The 27,710-nt window shown below is 32.7% G+C and overlaps 1 protein-coding gene and 1 long non-coding RNA gene across 2 annotated transcripts in view; both read right to left on the bottom strand.

Annotated features, from left to right (window-relative positions):
• LOC118741094 (P protein) overlaps nucleotides 1–17,641 on the bottom strand; it is a 61,495-nt gene extending 43,854 nt beyond the window's left edge. Inside the window, exon 1 of the mRNA XM_036472928.1 lies at nucleotides 17,086–17,641. Within this exon, the coding sequence (XP_036328821.1) occupies nucleotides 17,086–17,615 (530 nt within the window). The 5' untranslated portion in view covers nucleotides 17,616–17,641. The remainder of the gene's footprint in view (nucleotides 1–17,085) is intronic.
• A 1,210-nt stretch (nucleotides 17,642–18,851) lies between these two features.
• Nucleotides 18,852–27,710, bottom strand: part of LOC118741095 — a 20,123-nt gene continuing 11,264 nt past the window's right edge. Inside the window, exon 2 of the long non-coding RNA XR_004993225.1 lies at nucleotides 18,852–18,890. This is a non-coding gene — a long non-coding RNA (uncharacterized LOC118741095). The remainder of the gene's footprint in view (nucleotides 18,891–27,710) is intronic.

A 27,710-nucleotide genomic window follows, 5' to 3' on the forward strand; every position in this document is an offset into this window, starting at 1 on the left:
TTTAGACTGTATGTACGGCGTACTTTTTTCTGGTGCGGTCTAGTGTACTTATATATGCATATATATATGTACGTAAAAACTACATATACACATATTAGGTGCATATGTACTTGTATATGTTTAAACAATGCAATTTGAGATGGAGATGCCAGCCTTCCTGCCACATTTTCGCTTAACTATCCACTTTCAAACACCCCCCTGCCTTCCCCTCCTCCGTTCAGCAAACGCTTCACTACTACACCCAATTCCCATCCTAGTCTCCCCATCATTCATATCACCCTCCCAAAGCGACATTTTATAGCAAAGTTGGCAATTGCTATTGTTCGGTAGCTGCAAGTCGCACGTTGCATGTTGCACATTTGCACACTGACAAACGCAGCAATTTATTTTCGCTTCGTCGCGCTCAAATTGTCATTTGTGTGTTGACAGCGGCAACCTGAGCTGCACTGTGCCACTGTGGTGTTTGTTTGTCGGTTTGTGCTCAAATTGGCATACACGAGTCACACGCCGTATATATCGTGTGTGAGTGTGTAGGTTAGTACATAGTATGCATGTATGGATGTATGTGGTTTGAACAATTGAACCTGAAAATTGGTCAATATTGATGAAAGGCGGTGTATAAGCTTGAATGATGTGACAATTGACAGCGAATGTGGCCGCGAACAGCGATGGAGAAAGTGTGCGCGATTTTCATTTCATTCTACGAAGAGGTTTCGGATATCAAATAAAAACGAAAATACTTTAAACAAAACTACTTTAAGCAAATTTGCTTAAGCTATATGGTTTGTTTAAAGCCAATTTTTTTAATATTGGCTGTAGTTTTGAAAGTTAAAAATCACCAACTAATTTAAAAGACATTTTGTATTAAAAATTATGAAGATGGTAAGCCAGGTTGCTAGCTTGATTCATTACCTATCCAATGATACCTAATTTTTTTGTCAACTTAAAAGGAATTTTGTTGCCTCTTTTATCGATATTTGTCAGGCCCATAATCTGATAAAATATTTTTTTATTTTCACTTTCATTTCAACATAGATTGATTAAAAGAAAAATACTGATAAAAATAAAATATTTTACACAAACAGGGTTGAAATTTTGAAATTCCTGCCCGTAATTTGTTTGTAAGTCAAATATTAGTGGCATTGTGCTACTAAATATGATAGCACGGCCGATTAATTATAGTCTACTAAGTACAGTAGTCGAAAAAATTTTGACAAGTTTTAAAATATTATTTTTGTTGTTATTTAATTTTGATTAATTTTGGTTAGTTTTTTATAGTTCATTCTATAAATACAAGTTTAAAGGCAGTGTCGCACGATTGGGAATTTGCCGAAATTTGGTGCAAATCGTATTCCAATTGTGTGAATACCCAAATATTTTTCTTTATCCCAATCATGAAAAATAATTTGTAAAAATGTTTCAATACAAGATTGCTGTATTGTACAAAGCTTCTGACTACAAAAAAAAAATTTCCCAATTTTTTTATTTTATACCAATAGCCCAATATAAAACTGCACAAATCTGTACAAATGTACCAATCGAGTGGCACTGCCTTAAAAAATTACGCAATTAAAAAAAAAAATGCAACGCAAATGCAAAGTTTTCGTAGAAATTTCGAGTTTTTAATTAGATTCTGAGTATGCAGTTTTGTAGCCCATTGAATTCTAGTAGAATAAGGTACAAGTTTCAAGTCGCTAAAAATTACGGTTGATTTTTTAGAATTTTTAAAAAACTTCAAAATTTGTACGAAAGTTTGTTGAATTTTTTATGGCCTTGGTTGAGTTCCTTTACTTGATTAAATTATTTGCACACATATTTTGTCATTTGGGATCTTCTCAAAAACTGCTGAAAGCTTTCTAAATTTTCAGCATAATAAATTTCACAATGTACTCGTAATAATTGAAAATTCCCTTTAATACACTTCCAAGTATCGCAGTAATAAGTATTTCATAGAATTCACTAATGAAAGGAATCTTCATCTTCTTCTACGAAGCGAGGGCGGGTAAGTACTTATGTACATACATATGTATGTATTTTACTATCATAAAAGGAATATTAAAAAAGCATAGCGAGCTTAGATTAAGGATAGAAAATTCGCATATATTAAGTACAAGTAGTTATACAGTGGTGTAAATATAAATAAGGAAGATACATTTTCGCATTCTTTGGTTATATCTAATACTACCTTTATAAAAATCAAAATCAAAATTTTAGGATTTCTAATTAGTTTCTGAGTAAGCAGTTTTGTAGCCCATTAAATTTTAATTCTGTTCATCAAAACTGTTCATAAAAAACGGTTAAATAAACAATTGGGTATTATCATTGAAAGTCTCCTGAAAAGAACAAGTGTTTTCCGATCGAAAAATATTTATTTTCAAGAATTCTGTACCATTCCTACGAAAAGTTGTTTTTTTTCTTATATAAAAATACATGGAAAATTTTGAGCGCGTTGAGCGACTTTTAAATATTTTTTTGATTTCAAAATAAAAAAATAGGGGTATTTTTTCGATATAGAAAAATCCTAGGGGGTGAGAGCATTACAATTCCGACTTTATTGTTTTTGGACCACCCTAGTGCACACACATACATAAGTATGTACATATGTATGTGTATATGTGTGTATATATGAGAATTTGCTAAATTTGTATTAATTCATAAAAAAATATAAAATCACATTGATTTCAAGAGATTTGAGTTATCTGCTACTCAGTTTGGAGCTAACGAACTTCGCTGCGCCAAATTTGTTCTAAAAAATTTTCCTTAAATACTTGCCTTTACTTCTTACATACATACGTATAAATTATGTATAAGAATTCATTTGATTATGTAAAACCTTCATGCGTTACGCTCATTTTTCAGACTACCACAAACGTGAGGCAAGTTCTGGCATTGGTCGCGTGGCAAGTAATAAAGCCACAAAGTTTGCAACAACATCAGCTGTGTGGGTTCTCGTGTCACTTAAATATGAATCCCTATACATACTTTCGTTTTGCAAGGACTTTTCTTAACTTATTCTATGTAAATAATTTCGAAAGTGACACTATTTTATACAAAGCATGTGTGCATATGAATAAAGTCATATGACCCAGTCACTTAGTTATGCAGATGGCGGCGCAAAAAGGTCAACCCGCTTATGAACTTCCTAGTTTTATGATTACGTGCTCTTCTAGGTTTATATACATATGTATTTGTAGTATATATGTATGTATGTATATGGGTATTTCCATAACATGACAAAATTTAAAAAAAAATGGAAACCGTAAAAATCTTAAAAAGTTTTTTCTAGATTTGCATAGCAATTAAATGTCCCCTTATTCAGTAAAAAAATTGCAACTGTTGTTACTGTTTAAAAATTTAAAAGGTTTTATGTAAAAAAACCATGCTGCTCTCCTGTTAGTTGCATAAATATATAACACCGTGCGACAGTAAATTTTACACACAAAAAAATTTATATATTCGCGAAACTATGGGTAAATTATAGTAAAACTGTGTACCCAGTTTTTCTCTCTGACACCAGGATTTTTTAAAAGGAGTTTGAAATTAAAAAATTATGATTATTTCAAAAAATTTAAAAAAAAAATTCAGTGCAATGTAGGATAACATTAAGGATATCATATAAAAGGAAAAAATTCTATAGAATTATAACATAATAAATTCTTTGGTGCATAAGGACGAATGGGTATGGAAAATGTCCTTTACAAATTTTGTCCTTAAATATCCTTGAAGATTTGCAATATTTATTTTTGAGAAAATTATTGTTTGTGGACTAATATACATACAACCTCATCATCGAATTTCGTCCTGCAAACTTTATCAACTTAAAAAGATAAAATTTATTAAAAGCGCATTTTCAATAACTATTCGTGCTTGTAAACCAAAAAACTTTTCGAAGCACGTGTTAGTTTCTTACATATATATGTATGTATATACATATATTGTTATGAATAACTAGTTCCAAATATTGTCAAAGGGGACTAGTTCCGAACTATCGCTAAAAAGACTTGTTGAAGACAATTTTTTCCGGAGTAAAATCAAAACATTTATATGACATTGTATATTGGGCAAATTTGAAGGAAATTCCTTGACGATTTTGTGAAAAAATTTAAAAAAAAGTTGGTTAATAGGACCTTTTTTATACCAAAATGGCGGAACTATCCCTAAAGAGACTAGTTGGAGACAATTTTTTCCGGAGTAAAACCAAAAAATTTGTATGACATATGTTGGGCGAATTTGAAAAAAATTTCATGGTGATTTTGAAAAAAAAAAATATTAAAAAAAATATTAGGTTAATAGAAAGGAGCTTTTTATACCAAAATAGCCGCCAAAGTAAAATAAGGGTAACAAATTCTTGAAATTTTGACTTCATAATGCCCAAATTTCCCTAAAAACTATGAAACCCCACAAAATATATATTTTTTTCTAGAAAACTTATACAATTAGCTAAAAAAGCTCCATACGTAGTTTTTAATTTGAGTTTTTCTTTAAGGCGTGACAACTTTTTTTTGAGGACTACTGCCGGTCACCTTCTTAACCCTACAACTCCCTAGGGTTGCATTTTAGATCCCACCTGCCATTCAATTTTTATACAATACAACTGTGTCATACCTACAATATAACTGTGGATTGAAAGTGAATCCTCACTCGGGTAACTCCAGTTTAAAATTTAATAGTCTCGCTGAAGATACTCAAGCGATTGAAGTATCCTGATCCGAGAATACACACGGCGCTCTGATCCATCTTAGCAATCAGCGTAGCACCTTCTCTACCTACACAGTTTTGCCACGATAAACTCCTTCATCATTCGAATCTTCGTCAGCCAATGCCTATGAGTAATCGATGGCATATGTATGTCATTGTAAAGTAGAGCCTTCTATCTATATATAATTAGGTATGCATGTATAAATGATGTAAAAGGCAGATATTGATTCAAATGAAATTTGTATTTTTCACCTACAAAAATGTATGTATGTATGTATGGGTAAGGTTGTACCCAGTGGGAAAAGGTAATGTCTGGGAATGTAAAAAGTAATGGATAGCCCTTATAATCTACGCACGAAAAGATGCAAGAATTTCTTCACGCCTCGCTTTACGAAACTATAAAAAGAATTAAAAAAAATATGTAAAAATGAAAAATAGAGTCCTTGCCACACGGCAGTCGAACACGCATCCCTTCGGCTACAGCAGCTGTTGAGACAACGTAAACAAAAAACATACTTGAGTTAGTTTTAAAACTTTTTGTTTTGTTTGTGGCGTTTCGTTCAACCGTAGTTGTTAATCTTTTCTTGGCAGAAAAATGTAATGGATTCCCATTTTCCCACTGGGTAGTTTATTAAGTGAAATGTTGCTCAAAAATCCCACTTCTGTATTCTTAACGTGCAAGTATATAATTAAGAGCTGATATAATTTATTTGTCAACTCAACCTGAACACAAGAAATGACAAAGCAAAAAGGCGCAGACAAAAATAGGAATAGCTTGTCAAAAAGGACATCCGAAGACTTTGCATTAATGACTAAATAGCACGCAATTTAAAGGCATTTAAGAAAGTTTGAGCAAAATGCAGCGTATTCGCCTTTTTTTTTTGTGTTTTAAGTGGATGAGCAGAGGTGACCTTGACTGACACATTACATAGTCGCGTGGCAGAAATTAAGTCATAAATGTGGAAGCGCTGCGGAAAGTAGTCAACGAAATTTCACTGAGTCAAGGGCGAATAATCAATATTAGTTGAAATTCGTATTTTAATTTCAAATAGCTGACACAACCCTTCTCAAATCAATCATCTTAAATGCATTTGGTAGCAAGAGTTTATATTTAGTTGTGTGTTTGGTAAATTTACGACTGTAATAATTCTTAATTGCATATCACTCATACGCCCTGTCAACTCCATATTGAGTACTCGCAATATGTATGTAGATATGTACGTATGCACGCATGTATGTATGTATATTTATGACAATAATATTCTCACTTGCAGCAGCTTTAGCCATTTTAATTGCAATTAGAGCAATTGCTGCATTTAGTTAGGTGCGCACACATGCATATTAAAGTGAAATTAACAAAGCTATTCCGAAGAGTAGGCACAGATCTAAATGCAAACGTATGTATGTACGAGTATATGAGACTCATATGCTTTTAGGCATGCCTCTTAACTTTGACATAGCGTGTAAATTAGGTCGAGCAAGCGTTGCCGAAGTGAGCAAAAACTTGCTCCTCAAGTCAAATAATTTTTGTAGCTGCTCAAAGGCGTCAAATGACTTTTGTCATTACGTGAAATAGCGGGGAGGTAGGGGAAATCGATACATTAGCTCGAAAGTTATAATACATGGGAAGTTGAACACTTGAACAAAATCTTTAAATGGAAGCAATATTTTATATGCACGCGCGTGTAATTCATTGAAATCATAAAAATATAGACTTAATTTTAAGGCCAATTTAAAAATGTTCATCGTGCAGTACAAAATATTTTTGGCTTTATTATTTTGAGCAAGAAATTCCGTTGGTTTCTTTAAATTTATGAAAATTTGCAGGCAAAAATAAGAAGAAATATTTGTGTGAATTTTTTTTGGTACAGAAAATAACCGACAATATTTGCATTAAACTTTTCAATGGACTACGGAAAGCAAAATTAAGACTTAAGTAAACTTTTGAAACTGGAATTTCCCTAAAAAGCGCCCAAAATATATAAAAAAAAAGTCCGAAAGTCCTCAAAAAATTCCGAAAAGTCGTGAGATCGCCATTAAAACTCCTGAAATATTCCTGAAGAACTCCTGCAATAATCGCGAAAAGCCACGAAAAAGTCGAAAAAACACAAAAGATATGCTTAATATGTTCCCATAAGTATTCCGAAAATTCTTGAAAAATCTGAAAATTCTAAAAAATCCAGAAGAAAAGCCGAAAAAACAAGGAATATCTAAGAGCCAAAAAAAATCCTGAATAGTTCCGAAAAATTCTGAAAGGTTCCGAAAATATCCCGAAAAGTCATGAAAATATAAAAATATTCTTAATGGCCCGGAAAAAATTCGCAAAACTTGCTGAAAAATCTTACACATTCTGGAAGAGCTCAGAAAAAGCAAGCCGAACATTTTAACACGTGTAATCTCAAAGAGTCCCCAAAATTCTGGACTGTCCCAAAGGATCAGAAAAATTCCGAAAGTGCTTCAAAACGTTCTGAAAGAATTCCGAAAACTACCAAAAGGTTCCGGAAAACCCTTAATATTGCAGTATACCGAAACATATAACACAATGAATCCCAATTGGTTCCAAAAAATCTTCAAAAAAAAAGGAACAGTCCAGCGCCTTCGTCTTGGTCTGCAGGCTGTATCGGAGATACAGCCGCTATATTTAAACGTAGAATACGTGGTATGGTTAAGAGCATATCCAAGTCAAAAACGAAATCACACACTAAGAAAAAAAAAGGTTTTTCCAAAATTTTACAAATTTACATACTTCTAAGTGAAAAGAACTCAATGAGAATATAAGCGAAAGCCCTATTTTTATTTTTATTTTATACCATTGTTTTTTTCTACAGCTTACTGAGATTTAAAGATTTGAAATTTTGAACAGAAAAGATATTTATTGAAAAAAATATCGATATCAAAATCGATAAAAATATCGATAACAAAATCGATAAATAATCTATAATAAAATCGATTAAAGTGTCGATAACAAAATCGATAAAAATATCGATCATTATATCGATAAGTTCCGAAAATATCGATAGAAAAATAAATAACAAAATCGATCATTATATCGATAAGTTCCGAAAGTATCGATAACAAAATCGATAAAAATATCGATAACAAAACCGATGACAAAATCGATTAAAATGTCGATAACAAAATCGATAAAAATATCGATCATTATATCGATAAGTGAAAATATCGATAGCAAAATAAATAACAAAATCGATCATTATATCGATAAGTTCTGAAAATATCGATAACAAAATCTATAAAAATATCGATAACAAAATCGTTAGCAAAATCGATAACAAAATCGATAAAAATATCGATAACAAAACCAATAAAAATATCGATAACAAAATCGATAAAAATATCGATAACAAAATCGATAATAAAATCGATAACAAAATCGATAATAAAGAGATAACAAAATCGATAAAAATATCGATCATTATATCGATAAGTTCCAAAAATATCGATAGCAAAATCAATAACAATATCGATAAAAATTTCGATAACAAAATCGATAAAAAAACCAACAAAATATCGATTATATCGATAAGTCCCGAGAATCCCTAAAATCCCGAAATAGTTCCGAGATTGAGTCTCTGTGCCTTTATCTATATCCTTTTCTCTACAACTACCTTTATTTTAATCTTTCTTCCTCTATCTTCATCTATACTTTTATCGGTATCCTCATCCGCATCTTTTTCTTTATATTTATCTTTGTTTTTATTTTTATGTTTATCATATTCTTCATATACATATTGCCCTTCACCTTTGCACTTATACATATAAGTAAAGTTTTTAAATTTACCTTGGTCTTCATGTTTGCCTTTATCTTTACTCAACTTTGTTTTTGTGTTTATTTTTACCTTGGCCTTTATCCTTTTCTTTATCTATGTACGTCCTCACCTTTACTTTTATTCTTGGATTGGACTTTTTCTAAATGTTGTTTCACTTCGAAAAGTCTTCGCGTATTATGCATACATGTGTTCATATATGTATGTACATATATAATATGTATGTACATATGTATGTATAGACATACATAGATTACTAAAAATAGAAACAGATCCACATTAACTGCAATCAACATATGTACGTATGTATGTATTTACATATGTACACACGCTGCGATTAGGTTATAAATAGCGCGCCTCTGTTTATCAAAAGCCGCATTACATACGCATACATACTTTTTGTCTCCTTCCCACACTTCCAATGATGACGAGGTGATTTTGTACGGAAAATCATTTATGCCCATATATTTGAATAAAATAAACATATATAGAAGATATCAACCAATACTTCCCATATACCAAACGAAAGGAAAACTCTTGAATTTTTTATTAAAGAAAACAAAAACAAAATCATTCGAGCGGTTTTCGAGCATTTTGGTAATGAAAAAAATTTGCAAATTTTTTCAACAATTTTTTGCCTTAAAATGCTCAATATTTGTTAAATTTATATAAAATTTGTACCCGATAATATTTCTACTGCTCCAAAGAACCTATATCCCGAAAATGAAAGTTATATATGCCAAGAATAAGTTGCTAGAGCACTTTAAAGGCTCAAAATTTACCCCAAAATAAGGCAATGTTTACCGTTGTTTTTACGACAGAAACCGAATTGGTTATTTACAAAAATGAATCTGTCGACAGGTTTGGAATTTTATCTTTGAAACGCCACACTTTTCTTTGAAATCGCTTTATTAGTTCTCGTGCAATAAGCGTTTTTGTGAAGCTCTAAAAATTACAACTACAACATTTGAACATAGCCCCCATACCTTAAGGTAAGACGTATTCTACGTCAAAAAAAACATTCCAAAATATTCAGAAAATATTTTTTAATTTTAAAATATCTCGAAAAATCCTAAAAAGGTTTAAGAAAAAAGTCGTAAGTCGCAAAAAATTACCAAAACATCTTGCAATAATCTTCTAGGTACAAAAAAATTTCGAACAGTTTTGAAAACATTTAAATTATTCTGAACAATTCAAAAAAAAAAAAAGAATTCTCGAAAAGTCCAAAAGCCTGAAAACAAAGAACAGAGAATGTTGAAGGGCTCCGAAAAATTTCTAACAGTCCAAAATACTACCAAAAAAACCCGAAAGTTTCGAAGGAGTACCTAAATGTCCTGAAAGTGTACCAAAAGACCTCGAAAAATATTACAGGAACAAACTCGATAAGTCCCAAAAACCACTAAACGCCAAGAAATATAAGACAGACAATTTCAAGCACAACAGAAAGTCGTTTAAGATTTTTAAAGATCCAGAGTAAAAGTAAAACTATATTATGTGTTGTGAAAGTACCCAGAAAAATCTAGAAGAATTCCGAATAATCTCAAATGGTTTCGAAAACCATTGAAAGTCTCAAAACATCGCGAATCGTACCGAAATAGTGCCAAAAACTCCGAAAGGTCTTGAAAACCCCCGATTCTCGAACACGAATAATATCGAAGTTACGAGCAACTAAAACACTAACAATTCATATTTTTTCCGAAAATTTACTGAAAATCCTACAAAAACCAAACAAAAAAATTGAAAGACCAGAAGAAATCGCGAAAAGTATAATTTAAAGAATGCCCAGAAGTCCCGCAAAAACTTGAGCGGTGCCAAACAAATCTCAAACATTTTAGAAAATTTTGCTAAATATAAAACACTAAGAATCCCTATAGCCACAAAAATCTCGCAAAATCCAGAAAAGATAGGAAGTAGTTTCCAAAAATCACAAAAACTGCGGAACCGTAAAACAGGAAAAACGGTTCTGAATATCACCCGATACAACCCTAAAAAGTGCAAAAACAAGGAATCACTAAAGCCTAAAAAATAAAGATAAAAACTTTTCTTTCTTTCTAGGCAAACTCAAAGCGAATTCAGACAAGTTGGTGGCTGCCTTACAAAAAAAAAAAATCACATGTATTTTGCTTCTGGTTTTTAGTGTGGCGATTGTCAAAATCTTGTGTCGCGAATTCCTTGTGAAAGAAAAAAACAAAAATAAACAAAAAGCTCATATTGACAATTCTCAAACCAAATGCGAGTAAAAAACTCAAAGCAGCTGTCTTAATAACACCACCTTGTATTTTGAGGCTAAAAAGTTAAGAGCAGCATTTATTGAAACGAGTCTTTAAATCATGCAGAAACCATATTTCGCTATAAGAAGCATTTTGTTGGTATCAGTTTAGCAAAGTACGAGGGTGAGTCCATAAATTCGTCACTTTTTGATGGCATAATAGTTTTTTCGGCTCAATAATGATTTACTATTCAGCTGAGTTTTTTTTTTTTTAATATCTATTCGCCCAGCATGTTTTGCTAAATTTCTTGATGCTTTCTAAGAAGAGCGAATTCGTAAGGCTGATTGTTTTCATATTTCAGCAACTTTCTTATTTTCAAGATAATCGGTATAGATTAAGCCATGAAAGCCAATTTATCCAATTTTTTTTTGCTGTCTGGTCTCTTTTGTGATCTGTGTGTTCAGTTAGGCACCTAGAACGTCCGAAATTTTCCAGTGCTTGTGCGATCATAATCACTTATTTACCATTGAAATTGATGATGCACGAACTTCTTGATCCAACCTCGTACTATAGTACCGTATGTTTACAACTATCAAAGGCTCAACGTGAAAAGCCGAGAATGTTTTACTCGGAGAAGTAAAGTAAGCAGGCACTTATGTATAAAAAAAATAGCGACGTCCTTGCCATGCAACCAAAGCAAGGGCAACAAGGCGGCTGATGCAACATACAAACAAATATGTAAATATGTATGTGCTTGTGCGTGTGCTTGTATTAATGTGCATTCTAAGAATGCATGCAGAAGAAAAACAATTAAGAAAAAAAAATATTTCACTGGCGCTAAGTGCAAAATAAATGTATGAAGAAACAAACAAATAGTCTGGATAAGCAGTCACACATATGTATGTACATGTATGTATGCGTGCTAAGACAATTACAAACAGTCTGCATTATTCTGATAAGTATGTGCAGATAAAAAATGCAATTATGCAGAAAAAATGCTGAGATAAATAACAACGTTATGAAAGTACAAATGATACATAAATTAAGGAAAAAAGTTTGCTCAAAGTCGTTTTTTTTTTTTTTGTGGCTAATAGCTAAAAACCTTCGAATACTTGTAAAAACTCAGCTGACCAAGTCTGGTTGCGAAATTCAAATACTAATCCCAACCGAGTTTCCGTTTTGTTAATTTTTGTCTACTAATATTTCAGAGCAACATTGGGTCAGTCTAATACATATGTACATGGGTCAATCCCTGTCGAATCGACTAATGATTGGTATCGCACATTTTTGATGAGACTAAATTTTAGCTAGAATTTTTATTTAATCATTTAACGAACTTCTGCTAAAGCAAAAAAATTAAAAAAAATAAAAATTCTAGAGTTCAAATATCACGGTTTCCTGTATTTTGCATTTTTTTTTTAATATCTCATAACTATTATCGTTACACGAATAGTGCAGGTCTACTTTTGAAGGTTATATTTGGGGCTATATAAAAAATATATTTAAAAAAATTCGAAAAATGAATAATTACAGAATTTTTAAATTAAAAAAACCGCAAAATCTAAAAACATACATTTTTTGCTAAATGTTTTATACACCTCCAATTGATCTAAAAATATACTGAAAGTTTCAAGAAGGTGGTTTTTAAGATATAAATTTCTGAACTTTGAAAAAATTTTTTTTTTACAAACTCTAAATTTTAAATAAATTTAATTTATGTAAAATTGTTTAACATAACGTTGTTTAGAGTTTTCGAAAGTTTTTAAATTCACATCTTAAAAAAAAAAAATCTTCTTGAAATTTTTAGAATCTTCTAAGATCAGTTGGAAGTATTGTATAAAAAGCATTGCCACAATTTTTATAAGTTTTTAGTTCTATGTTTTTTTTCAGTGTGGGAAATTTTATGGCAATCAATAAAAAATCATGTTTTTTAAATAATCTGCTTGTTGGAAAACAATTAATTTTTGCCATACAAATGGGTAAAATTACCCATAGTGCATCGGTATAAAAAAATCGTAATTTCTTCACGAAAATTAACTTCTATGTAGAACAAAATCGACTTTCAGCACATACGGCCATCAAAGTTTTCGGCTGCTGCAACCCTTTAAATATATTCTTATTAAATACCGACCATTTATAAATACCTCTAAAAGGTTTTTTTTTTGGTATTTGGCGGGAAAGTTTAAGGCAAATGTCAATAAAAGGGACATATTTTAGCAGCTGTGCTTCTAAAAATACATACACAAACAAAAGACGCATTTTTTTCAACCCAATTTAAAAATTGATTTATTGTTTTTCACAAAAACATACAAACAAAAAGCAAAAAAAAAAGTAATCTCGGAAACAAGATGCGAAAATAAATAACCTTTGATCCACGAATTAATGAACAGTGAACAGTTTAAATAATTTAAATTCATCATGCGTGTGGATGATAATAAATAGTAGCAAGTAGATAAGTACAAAATTAGCAATGAAAAGGAGAGGAAAAACTAAACGAAAGAAATCTGCTTAGAAGGAAAACCGGTCAAGCAATGCCAGTCGAAGAGACGATATCAGATTTAAAGTAAAACAATACACAATCACCCGCAGCATGCAAAACTACAGCAAAACTGTAAAAACAACAAATGCAAATTGGCGCAACAACACCGTTGTGCAGATATGGAAATGTTTGTGCGTTTTGAAAGTGAAGTGAATTGCTCAGAATTGTTCTCCAAGTCTCAAGCTGCGTGAATGGTCGTCTACCTAAGTAAGCTCTACTAATGGACCGCTTACCCATTCTTCTCATTCACACACACACACACACACACTCACAACCGCAAAGTTGTTGTGCGTCTGCAAAATTTATGTAGTGTCTGATAAATTATATTTATTTTTATTATTTTCAAGCTCAGTTTAGAATTTCAATGAATCGTAGCAGCGACATTTTCTTCTGCTATTCTTCTTCTATGTACATACATATAGTCGACGCAGCGCCATGCGACGAATGCCCCATTCAGCCTCCAAGTAAGGCAGGTAATCCACTAACCAGCAGTGAGTGCCTCAACGAAAATGGCAGACAAGCAGATATGATGACTGTCACTCTGGTGATAAATAATGATAAACGAATCTAATTTGGTTTTGTGAAAGTTATATTTAAATTGCGTTCATTTAGTTGAAAATCTGCGTAAATTTGTAACTTTATGTGTGGGCGTAAGGAATCAGAGATCTGCAATGAATACTAATGAAATTACATAGCATACTTAAGTCATGAGCCATAAAAATTGGTGCAATTGCATACTCTTAATAATTCGAAAAAAGACGATGACTAATCCTACCAAAAACAAAAAATACTCGAAAGTATTCCGATCCTTATTTCAATCAGCTTATTACCAATTAGTTTGCTAATTTATTCGAGTTGAGTATTATTTTGTGCTAAACATTTGGGTTGGAGGTCAAGTGGAGATCCAATTCATATTCAAATTTTCATTTTCAAGGGTTGCTCAGTTGGAGAACCAACCCTTTCTTCAAAAAAAAAAAGGTGGTACATTTTTGTATGAAAAGTAATTTGAGTTTTCCACCTGAGAAAAGCTTGGATATCAATTTGCATTGAAACTTTATTCAACTAAAAATTGAAATCTTGGAAAACATTTTTTGAGAAAAAATTTGCATATCGACTTGTGAATCAAGACCTTCTCAAAGATTGGAAAAAATGTATGGGGCGGTGCAGAAAAAAAGTTTGTTTTCGTCACGCTGTCTCAATATTTTACCACTTCACAAATTTAATGATGAATAATACTGGATCATAAATTTTTGTTCTTTCTTTGTTCCCGGGATGCCACTATCTAATTTTTGTGAAGAATTGCGCGGTGATTCCGAAAATCAGGTTAAGTTTTCTTCTATGGATAAGTTTTCAAGATGTTTTGCAATTGACCGTTATTCAGCTTTAAAAAGTGGTTCCACTTATGCACGTATATTTCAAGAACCAATTGAACAATCGCAATAGGCAGTACGGCATATGAAAACTAACAAAATTCTCCATAAACCGTTTATACATGATATTTCGATAGGCCTGATAGTTTCTGAGAAATTAAATAATCATTCCAGATTTTTTGTTTTTTGTTGAAAAAATTAAAAAATGTAAACTTTAACAGGGAAAAAATTTAAAAAGTAACAGATTCTGTGTAAATTTTTTATATTTGTATTAAATCCTGTTCTCTTACAAAACAATTTTCTTATTAGTATTGTTACATTTTTTAAGCTGAATTGCAAATATCCCGACAACTTCTACAGAGCAATTGCATCCATGCAAGAGCATCCATAAAAAAATTGTTTGTTGTAAACCTGTATAATTACAGTAGAAGCTATTATTCAGTGAGTTTCTGTTAGAAAACCATTCAAAACTTCTGAAGAAAAAAATGTATTCGCTCTTTTATGAAATTTTCGGACTATCTTATACATACATATATGGTATCGCATTTACTGCATGTGAGGTATTGCGGGTCAAGCGACGATATGTTTTGTTGTCATGTATATTCCTGAACTCAAATATCGAGAAAGCTAAACTAAAAAGACTCAGAGTACTTACATATGTCATTCCACTGAACTCTTGGTGCTTTTTGGTGCTGTGACTCATTTCGGTAGAGCACATTTAAGTATTCGGTCCATATGAACAGAGAACTTACTCATCGTACATACTATCGGGTAGTATGCCGTGTGTAAACGATTATTAAAGGATATTAATGAATAGTCTTCATTGACTTATATCCACTAATATGAAGTGTAAGTCAACCAATGACTTAAAAAGGCGAATAAATGCAGATCTCTGTAAGGTATCGACAAAAGTGTACATAAATCCATGTGTACTCGTATATATGTATGTTAGCTGAAGAATAAATTTTGCGTATATGCTATTACATATGTGAGTATGTAATCGTATATATTTAGATTGTTTAAGAATCTGTGCAATTGTCTTTCAAATATTTGTAAATTGTCACGTAGACTTTTATTTGCAATGAAAAAGTTTCACTTGTGAAAGTTATGTAGATAGGTACATATGTAAATATATTGAAGGTACTTGCTGATATGATTATTAAATAGAGAGGTTGGTGAAAAATAAAAGTAATTTAGATAGAGAACATTGAAATTTGCCAAAGGACGAATACTCACACTGAGGTCATTAATGCTTACGATTTGAGACACCAAGCTGATCTAAGCACGGCAAATGGGAGCCCCTAAATTTTATTTAAAAAATGTGTGACTACAAGTGCTGATATGATTCGATTTTCAAATCAAAGCACCACCCTGTACCTGCGAAAATGTGCAAATCTGTACAAATGTACAAATCGTGTGATCCCTGCTTGAAGAGAAACAGAGTTTTACGATGAAAAAATATAGATTTTCAAATTCCATACAATTTCTACGAAAAAGTGTTTTTTCCCATATAAAATGCATAGACAACTTTATGGGCTTTGAAGCAGTTCTAAATATAATTTTTTTAAACAAAAAAATACGGGTATTCTTTTCTTCCATTCAGAAAAATTCAAAGCGTTGAGGCTTAAAATTATATACTTTGTTGTTTGGACCACCCTAATTTACATACATAATTCGTATTGTATGCAGGTTTTTTCTATAAGAGCGGTTGTTTCATTAACGGTTTTTTTTTACATAAGTCCCAAAAGTTCGTATAAAGATAAAGTATTTGAATTTTGTGCATTTTGCTGCTCGGCTTTTATATCCAGAATGTACTGTACATCGAAAAATATATAGGAAACTACCTTCTTACTGGAATTCGTTCTATTAAGTTTCACTTATTCCCGCGTAAGGACTACACGCACTCAGTTGTTTTCTTTTAAAAGACGAAGCCTTCCCCATGGAGTTCTTAGGATGCAGAATTGATTCCAAACGTACTCAGAACTCGATTCTCAATAAGATCGAAAGGACCCGATTTTCAAACGTATCGCTACTGAGTTCTACAAAGTACTCAGTACTCACTAAAGAACTCAAAAGTACTCAGAACTAAAAAGAAGATTTCACTACTCAAATATACTCTGTTCCAATCATAACTCTTATAAAACAGGATGGATTCAAAGTACTTAGTTTTAAGTGTCGAAGATTCTTAAAAGTACCGAATTCTATTAAAATGTACCGGTATTCAGAAATTAATATAATTTTCAAGTACAATATTTGTACCCAGTACATTTGATATAATTTGGGATTAATGTATTAAATTGAATAAGGTGCTGAAAGAACTCAGTAATCATAAAAATACCCGATCCTTAAAAGTATCGATACCAAAGAACTCGATTCTGAAAAGTACTCGATATTTTCCAATACCAATCATAAAAGGTTAACAATAAATCTCTTAAAAATTGGTAAATGTTAGTACATACATAGCATTTTCTCAATAAACTTACTGCGGTTGTGGATAATTTTCATCGACAGCCTTCGGACGCAAGCGACGCTGACAAATACGTTTGGCAACCTTGAAGCGCATTTTCAAATTAACTTTCGGCTTACTGCTGCGACCAAGGGTATAACAAGGGTTCGGCAAGCCTTTAGTTAAAGTAGTAGTAGCGCCGTCTTTTGGACTTTCTTTAAAGTTGCCGTTCTTACGGCGCAGACTATTATTATTACCGTTCGCAAGAGGGCTACTAGTAGGCGTATGAGTTGCTGTTGGTGTTGTTGTTGGCACAGCTGCTGTTGCTACAGTCGTATTCTGCTGCGTTGTACACTGCTGTGGCGGAACAACAACTGGCGCAATATCACTTGTGCTATCAGTTAGGCAGCTATTGTCGCCTGCAGCTGCAGCTTTTTGCGCCGACACCAACTCCGCTTCTACAGGGAGAATTTCCTCTAACTCCTCCCCCTGCTTTACACCCGCTACTGCCACTTCTTCAATTTGTGGCGCTGTCGCCACTGCCAAACGCAGTTCGACGGGGGGCATTGATGTTGCTGGCGTCTCTACCGGTGAGCGCGTCGATGCCGTCGTTGGCGTCGTTGAGGTTGGTGTCAACAGCAGCAATGCTGGTGGTGGTGGTGGTGGTGTTGTTGGCGCTGATATAGCCGCCAGGGCGAGCGCTTCGTTAGCCGTTTTGATGGATTTTAATTTAACACTTTTCGAAATGAAAATCTCTGCTCTGCTCTCCCTTTCCCCCTCAGGTGCTAACTGCGCGCTAATTAATTAACTTTGTGTGACGGTTGATTTTTGGTAGGTGGGTGGTAGGTAGGTGGTGGTCGTAGGTGGCGCCGCCAACTTCAAAGGCTGTCGTTTGGCGCGTTGTCTGCGTTATAATTGGGCGCAACTTAAGCTCTGTTGTTGCATTTATTTTCGTTCCACGCGGAATGTATGGATGGTGGGCGTTATATTTGGCCAGTTGAATTATAATTAGAATTTGTTTTTTTTTTTGTTTGTAGGTGCTGGTACCCGAAAGAGTTAATTATACATTTTTGTTAAGTAGGTAGTTTTGTGAGATATGTATATGTATATGTATCGCATGCGAGAAAAAAACAAGAACAAAAATTACGAAAAAGCGCGCGACATTAAAGTTCACAATTTTTTTTTTTTAGTTGTTTTTTTGAAGCAATCAGCAAGTAGAGTTATTGAATTAAATTTTTTAAATAATTTTTTTTTTTTGTTAAATCACATTCACTAAGTAAGCAAAATTATTTGTCTTAGCAGCAGGTACATTAGTTTAAATCACTTGTTTTAGCAGCTTGCCAGTCACTTCAGCCAATTTCAGTTAATTTTTAATTTAATTTTTATTTTTTTTTTTCAAATTCCTTGCTGAATCATCGATTTATCGCCTGTTGCATTTACAAGAAACAAAACATCAATTGCACACACACACAAGCACTTTAGACCTTTCTCTTGTACATTTTAGAGGAATTTTCTTTGTTGGTTCTGTAAATTTTTTTGCTGCGCTTAAATTTTTTTATTTATTTTTTGTTTTTTTTTACACAATCATTTGCTCTTTTTTATTCTTTCGTTATCTAAATCGTATTTTTTTACTATCACTTTTTAATTTTAACACTTTTGTTGCTCTGCTACTCGCTGCCAGCTTACACGCTTTGTTGCACATTCACTCGCCACAGCTACACACGGCTCCAGCCAAATACGTGATTGGAATGTTTTCGTAGTCAACGTTAACAAATGTTTTTATTCTTTGGTTTATTTTTTTAGTTTTATTATTTCTGCAGCTACTCGTGTCGCAAAGCACAGCTGTAAAGTTGGTTGAAAAAAAAGAAAATATTTGTGGCTGGCATACATCAGCTGAACGTCGCCGTAAGTGGCGCAAATGGCCAATCTCGAATGCTATCGCAAGTGTGCCTGTGAAAATACGCTTTTTAACCAGCGCCATAGCCAAAACAAAATTAAAAAATAATAAATAAAAAAAGGTAAAAAATTAATATATAAAAAAAATAAAAACCTATACATGTATTACACACTCCTATCCAACGATAATAGCGGTTCAAAATTCGATATTGTCCATCGATGTTTCAAAATATTCAAAAACCGGTTTGGAAAAAAACCGAGTCAATCACCCTAGTGTGTACAAAAGTTCATGTACCTATTTGTATGCGTACGCATGTATATCTATTAAGTTAAAAGCAAAGTAAAACAGAACCAGTGAAAGTTGAGCTTTTTACACTTATATATGTATGTATGTTTATGTGCATACATATGTATATGAGCAAATCTCCGGAACCGTGCGATTCAACGTTGAAAAACGTAAATTTTTAAATTACGACATAAAAAAATTCCGAGACACTATTTAAGAAGGTCACGTGCAATGTTTATATCTAATTTGGTACAGAGTGGTGAAGTGGTTTTCGAGATATAAATATTTGACACAAGTAGGCGGGCCACGCCTAAATTCCAAAAAAAAAATTACGAATAACAAATTTTTGCTTAAGCTCCTTTATGAATATAATTTTTGAGTAAATATTTAAAAATTCGTTAACCGCACTGCCCAAAGTTCTGAAAGTCCTTTATATAAGTACAAAATTACATAGGTTAATAATATTTTTAGAAAAATTTTGGGTATGCAGTTTTGTTGCCCATTAAATTTTAGCTACAAAATACCGCCGATTTTTGAAAATTTTTTTTGTTGACAGTGTCATGCATTTTCTTCCATTCAAAGTATGCTCGAAAAAAAATGTTAATGAAAGAAAATGCGTAGCACCTTCAATAAAAAAATGTCAAAAGTCAACGGTATTTTGTAGCTAAAATGTAATGGCGAACAAAACTGCATACCCAGAATTTTTCGAAAAATATTATTAACTTATGCACTGCAGGTCATTATGATAGCTAATTTTTATAAAATTTTTAAATCGGATTTACACGTAGAATATGCTACATTTTTATAAAAAGCTGGCAAATACCCGGCTTGATTCACTGCGCCTTAAAAGTATTTTTGTGTTGCTTGAACCAATACTTAAAACCAATTTTTCGAACAGGTGGCAACCCTCTTCGAAAATATTTTCGGCAGTAAACTTTCCTAAACCTCCTCAGTTTGATAACCATACTTCAATATTTAATTTATCTTATCAAGTAAATAAAATTAAAATTTCAAATATGTGGCAACCTCCACAAAGATATTTTCGACTGTAAGCCTGCTAAACTTCTTTCTTTTGACATCCATATTTCAATATTTACTTTATCCAGTCAAATAACTCAAACTGTAATATTCAAACAGGTGGCAGCTCTCAATTTTTTTCTTTCTATATTTTAAGTCAGACCTCCAGCAATACATCGGTGAAAACTGCATTCAATTTCATGCATTAGTTTTCGAGTGATGTGCGTACAAACATACAAACAGACAGACAGACAGACAAAAATTCTAAAAATTGTTGATTAGGATTCTGTTGCCCTAATTAAGACCCCTCATATTAATTTTTCTTTAATATCTATGTATAATGTACAGACCTCGGCCTGTTAAAATTTTATTATTGAATATTAAATAAACAAAAGGAAAATTGCATGTACGTACTGAGGATAAAAAGGGTCTGCTAATCCAATGATTGGGAGCGTATGTACATTTTCCAATATTTCAATTACTATTTACCATGATTTTTGAAAGTCTCCGTATTACACTGAAAATGTTATACTAAAAAAAATACAAAAAGGTACCCAACGAGATATATCAAAATTGTTGTTTTAACTACTTTGATTCTTTATAAAAATTAAAATGACAATATTAAAATTAAAAAAAAAAACTAAATAAGTTACAAAAATTCGTCAAATTTGTCATCAAGATTACACAAGATTTTATATAAAAATTAAAATTACATTAATAAAATTAATTTAAAGCTGAGCTAGTTTCGGAGATTTGCCCACATGTACATACATTAAAGTACAAATCTAAAAACCCATCATAGTCTTGCATTTTTAATTGAAGTGCATTTGAAATTCAACTGACTCGCGCAACACTTGCTGGCAGTAAAATATTTTCACTACCAATGCACTCGTAACTCGTTGGCCCTGTGCTTAAATTGATTTAATGAACCGAAAAACCGGTTCGCATGACCAACTTATAAAGTGCATACATAGCCAATAGCTTTTATGAACATACGAGTATTTATTAGTGAATACAAATGGGTACTTAGAAATGCATAAAAAGACTGCAGTTCAAATGACAGCTGAAGAATTTTTGCTACATGTACATGCAATTCGTGAGCAGTTAGGTACATACATATGTATGTAGGTAAGTATGTATGTTAATCCTTTACATGGAGCAAAAAATGCAAATAAAGCAATAAATGTCTAGAAAAAAAAAATTTTAACCAAATGCTAAAAAACGTATTGAGCAAGTTTTTATTGGTTGCTGGAATATTTCCAACATTATTATGAGATATAAAGGAACTAAAAATTAATGAGATCCCCCCTAGTCCCCTTAAATTTTATTGTCACATAGATCAGTTTCTAATTTTAATTTCATAATCTGAATATCTACATACATTTATGAACTTTGAAAAACAACACTAAAAAAAAATTTACATTTTTTAAATATTCCCTTCATAAATAACTGCAAAATCAAACTTTTTCCAAATTAAAAAGGTTCTGACAACGGATTCTATAATGAAATATGTTACTGCATTTATTTACACCAGTGATTCCAAAAGTGGTTCACGTGGACCCCCAGGGGTCTACGCTGGCGTGAAATAACATTGGGGTTCAAAAGATGTAAGTGGAGTCCAGGAAAATGTATCCGTTTTCGATAGTAAAACAAAAATTTTGGCTTGGCTTTACCTATTTATGTATGCGATACGATATAAGACTCACAAAAAATTAAAGAAAAAAAATCAAAATTTTTCGGTGATATTTGACAGACAGTAAGTATTTCGCTGAAAAATGGTTGTATTGGCACTTAAAAAACAGAAACCATTTTGAAGCTTTAAGATCCTAGTTTTTAGATTTCTTGGCTAAAATTTTTTAGGAGCTATGAAATCCTAACTGTTAGCGCGAATAAATAATTTTGCAAATTTTTTGTCCAAGACCTTGAAAATTTTTTTTTTCAGTTAGGCCGGCATGTGGATCATATATCGGGTTTGTTTAGCTTCAATTTCATTTTTTAAAACCTCCCTTAGTTTTGTTGAGTATTGTATTTTAAGACAAAATTTGCAAAAGCAGGAATAGAATTTCCAAGTTGCTCCTCACTGCAACTCAATTCAAGAGCAATAAATTTTGATTTCCTTTGTGAGTTAAAAAAGACATCGGAACGCCAAGCTGCTTGACGAGGGCTCAAGGTTCGTGGACTGAGACGGAGGAGGATACCCTTGACACGAGTACACACTTTCCAGGAGATACCACTAGTATACCAGACAAACCGCTTAGGGCTAATGGCCCCCCTCCTTTCATGGCACATCAGCCTAGACAGGGTCATATAGGCAATATGGACTTGTGGCAATGCTCAACAAGTGGTTCTCGCAACAATATTCCTATGGCAACTTCCAGCAAGTGATCATCGCAACAATTAATCATACTGGCACCTTTACAACGTGAGCTGTAATTTTTAGATACTCGAGCTACCGCCAGTTGGATTTTTTGCTTCTTAGAAGCCGACCATATTTTTTGTACTGAATTTGAAATTAAAGTTCATCAATTAAATTAGTTTAATATACAAATGCAGTGGAGCTCAAACTAACTGCTTAAAATTGTCAGAGGGCGGATTGAGGACATACAAATTTTAATGTCGGCATGGGCAGGATCGGTATTGAATAGCTGGTCACGCACCCATCTCGACTACGAATATCAATAAGTCAATTGAAGCATTAGTTATTTTTAATTTATATTTGCGTATATTTTTCTACGCATTTTTAGTATTTACATTTGTATGTAAACATGCGTAGGGGTACATTTGTATATACTTATAACTACGAACATGGCTACATTTAATATTTATGCCTATCTAAATTCTGATAGGTAGGCGCTTTGGTATGCATTAACAAAACTTTTGAAGGACACTTCCGAGTAATGCTCCGGCAGGACGCTATCAAAAATTTTGGAATACAAACCAACTAAGAACTTTTGTTCGAAATTAGGGCGGAAGAAATAAATGAATAGTAAATAAATGCATTGACAGTAAAATTATTGGCCAATCACGCAAGCGATGAAAAATTCCCGAACTTGTCTAAAAGTTCGAAGTAAGTAAAAATATACGCATTGATATAAAAGAAAACTCTATGTATGTATGTGGTACGACAAAAATTTAATTTAAGCTAATTGTTGGATATCCCACACGCACTTGCCATTGCGTAGGTATAATTTTTTACAATATCTGCACGAGGATAGGATTTAACGAGCATATTACATGCTTGACCAACGTCAGAGTGCTAACAATAGAAAAGTATGTGGGATCTTTTGAAAAGCAGTCATACTAGAAATTCCACTACTTAATATTCATTATAAATGTGAAAATTTAGGATAAGCGTTGATATATTTTTTGAAAAGAATTTACGCCTTTTGTCAAAGCTTAAAATCAATTTAAAAATTACATAAAATATTACAACAAAATGGGCCCAAAAATGATGTACTTCGAATATGGTTTTGAAGGGAATTTCTTGAGAAAGCTTTATTTCGAAATTTTTTAGGAGGGGTTGCCACCTGTTTAGAAATTTAAAAAGAATTTAAGTAATAAGTTAAATCAGATAAATATTTTAATATCTATTGGTGCTAAGCGAGAGAGGTTTAAATAACTTTATTTTCAACGTGTTTTTATACAAGGTTGCCACATCTTTTTAATATTTTTAATTCAAAATCAATTTAATTAACAAGTTAAGTGAAATATTTTAAAATGGGTGCCAAACGAGAGAGTTTTCAAAAATCTTTGTTTTCAAAGTACTCTTGAAGAGGCGGTTGCCACCGTTTTAGAAATACAAAATCACCAAGTTAAACGAAATATTTTAATATGGGTAACAACCAAGAGCGGTTTAAGAAAGCTTTACTTCAAAAATATTTTAAAGAAAAAAATAATATTCAAGACTCAAAAGTATACAGCGAACTTTTGTTTTTGCCTGTAAGATGGTACGGTATATACTTTAATGCAATTATAAAAAGTTTCATGAAGCAACGCAACTCTGCTGGAGGTAGTTGTAACTAAAATCTAAAAGTCATATGTATTACAAAATCGTTTTAAGTGCCATAGAATTTATTGAAGCAAATATTTGTTTATTAAATATATATGTATGTATGCACATAAACATTTACTATATACATATATTGCGTCCATAATTTTTTATTTGACTTAAAATGTCCAAATATTTTCTTTTACTGCCTCCCACTACATAAGCAGCTAGCTATATGTACTTACCTATATACTTTTATAGAATTTCAACATCAGGTTTTTTAACTTTTTTTTAGATACCAAACTTTTCTAGCAATTTTAACTATAAGTATGTATGTACATATGTCCATTAGTGTGCCTCAGCAAATTGCTGTCTTTCCATTGGACTTATAAAATTTATTATACTAAAAGACGTTCGCCAAAATACGAGAACTTCGTAAATATATAAAGATTTACGGAGAATCCCTACAAAAATCTCATTATTTTAAGCCAGAGCAAGAAATACATATACTCCTTTCGTTTGACACCCAAAATAGTACAACTTATTATTAATTAATTTTAATTTTTAAAAGCGATTGCAACTCTCCTCAAAAAATGTCCTATATGTTAATGTAGGATATAGTCTACGTTTGTGCCCAACTTCAGTGAAATATGTCCAGCTGTTTTAGCGTGACAAATCAACAAATATAGTCACACATTCACACACTCTCTCACCAACTTTCACATTTAAAAATTTATAAAATTAGTAGGATTTTCTTTAGTACGAATCGAGCCACATTAATGTGTACATAAATACCTACATACATACAACATTATTTTTAAGTTTGTAAGTACACATAAGAATGTAAGTATGTATAAGTATTGTGTACAAACATTGCGTTCAAAAGGAAAACGAGAACAAGAAACAGGACATACATACATATAAAATCAGTTGCGGGGATGCAGAAAGCACTTAACGCGTGTCATGAGTTTCCATTTAACTTTAAATTAAGTGATTGTACTCGAATTTGTAGATTTCTGTAAACTGTATACGCAATGAGGATTGCGTTGTGTAGGTTTTTCGTTTGTTCCCAGTGGGAATTAGGAGCACGTAATAATACCTTATTAGCAACTTACTCTTCACCTGGCAGTCATTACCATTTCCCTGCCGAACGTCCCTTACTTTTACAAAGGCATGGCCGCCTTATGTAAGTAGGAATTTAGAATGTACATTTGGTATCAGACATACTTCTGAGCCGCTTTACAAAGTAAGTTACGTGTAATGCAGAGCAGTCGCTCGGAGTAGTTCGGTGCTTGGAAATAACTTCGGCTGCACGTTATTTTGCAACTGACAACGTAATGTGTCTTCGGATGTGTTCATTTTGCCCTTTACTAGTAGATGACATTGGCCATGATGACAATTTTGGTACTAAGAACTGAAAGAAAACATGGCTTACCTCGCAAGGTGCTTACCTATTTTCCCAGTGGGTTGGATTGAAGTCGTGTGATACACATGTACATATAATACATAGATACATAAATAGTTAGTTATTCTACGGTAGAATAATGCCAACATCTGTAAGATATGGTTTAATATAACCGACTTTGGTATCTCTAGGCACAATTTTCAAGATTCTTCTGGGACTCCTACGATAGTTTTCAGGAAAACGCTTTAAGGTGAGATTTCTTTCTAGACGGGATTGGAGAGGGGCAGGTTAGTCTAGGAGGATTCTACTATAATCTATGCTGTCTGGTTCAAAATGGATGTGGGTGTGATCTCTGAGAGAATGTCTCGCTCTTATTCTAACTAACTAATTTTGTTAGCATCTTCCAAGCGGAAGTGCGAGGAAAGAGTACGAAAAGCACTGGCACTTTTCTCACCGGTACCAAAGTCTAAAATAGGCAGTGCGCATTAGGCTCGACGGTCGAATAGAACCTCAACTGGGAATCCGGCCGTAGGAACATACAAGGAAATGAGAGGTCTTTGCATCTCCTGATGAATTCGAAGCAAAAGCAATAAACTGCCGACTCGGACTCATATCGAAAGGGAGCCGCATTTGCAATTTGCATGTATGGCTAATACACTTTGGAACCATCTCCAAACCTGCAAAACCGCGAAGAGATCACATTATGACAAACCAAAGACATGGAAACACTTAGAGAGGGCGAAGAAAGATATAGTTTTGAAATTAAATATATTTGAAGTAAAACCACTACTTTGTTTTTTAGTGAAGCGCCCTAATGAATGTACATTGAGGTTGTCCTTAAACGTAGGAAGCAAATTTTTACATCAGATTTCCTAAGCCTCAACCCCTACGTCGATGCTAGTATAGTCGAAGATATCACATATAAATTTTGGTCCCGATTGGAGACGGTTGAGGCGTATCGCACAGAAACAAAAATTTATATGTGATATCCTCGACTTTCGTAAATGAAAAAAAAAATATATAATTTTAATTTTTTGAGTCCCTGGAGGCATATGGTCTTTGACCCCTTTTCGACACGTCTTAAACGACTCCAATCGGGACCAAAATTTATATGTGATATCTTCGACTATAGTATTAGATGAACAAAAGATTAATTTTAATTTTTTGAGTCCGTATGGAGAAATGTGTACTTTGCCCTCCTGTGCGAAGCGCCTTAACCGTATAAACGAATGACAAAACCTTTTACCTTTGGTTGATGCAGATGAACAAATAACCGACGCGTCCAGATACAAGTAATCAGTCATTTAAGTACAAGATGTGTGAAGTGACTTATGCCAATTTCCAAATAAACGGCTCAAATGTACTACAAAGTCGAAGATCATTTTTCCTAGGCTCATTTATAGAAACGTGGTAGATTAAAAAGTTTGATTTATTTCATTATTTTATTTTATTCCATTATTTTTCGAATTACAGCCAGAAGCAACCAGTTGATAAGTGATACACATGTCCACTCAGCTAATAATCTTTTAAACGTAAATCAAGCGTATCGAACTAAATGACTGCTCGTAAAGAGCCTTAACTCATCATAGTCACCATTACCACAGCTGCTTTGTCGATTTGTACAGCGAAATAACTTCGATTTTTTCCTCTTGGACCTTCTGCTTGTCCTTGTTTTCGCAGATTCTTTCTGATGAAATTTACGCTCGCAATTCCTTTGCTGCTTATATATGTACTACTGATAATAAAAAATATGTTTGTATATATGTATGTCTGTATGTATGTTTAGCAAATACTCCAACATGACTTATTGCCCATTTCTACAACGAACAGCTTACAAATACCTAAATGTGTGCCTTTTTTTGGAGAGTCAGCTAAACCTAAAGACTTATTGACCAGCAATAAAACGATTGCCCTTGGGAGGAGTAACTAGTACCATGCCGCAGTTATTTACAACAAGGAATTCTTATTTCGTTTTTAGCAAAGCGCTTGGGGCTCATATAAATTGCTTTTTGAAGCAAAATAATGTGAAAATTGTGGTCGATTTTTATTTTGAAATATCTGCGAATTTTT

This window comes from Rhagoletis pomonella, unplaced genomic scaffold (assembly GCF_013731165.1).
Source record: "Rhagoletis pomonella isolate Grant_MI unplaced genomic scaffold, Rhpom_1.0 Rhpom_scaffold_00006, whole genome shotgun sequence".
Lineage (NCBI taxonomy): Eukaryota > Metazoa > Arthropoda > Insecta > Diptera > Tephritidae > Rhagoletis > Rhagoletis pomonella.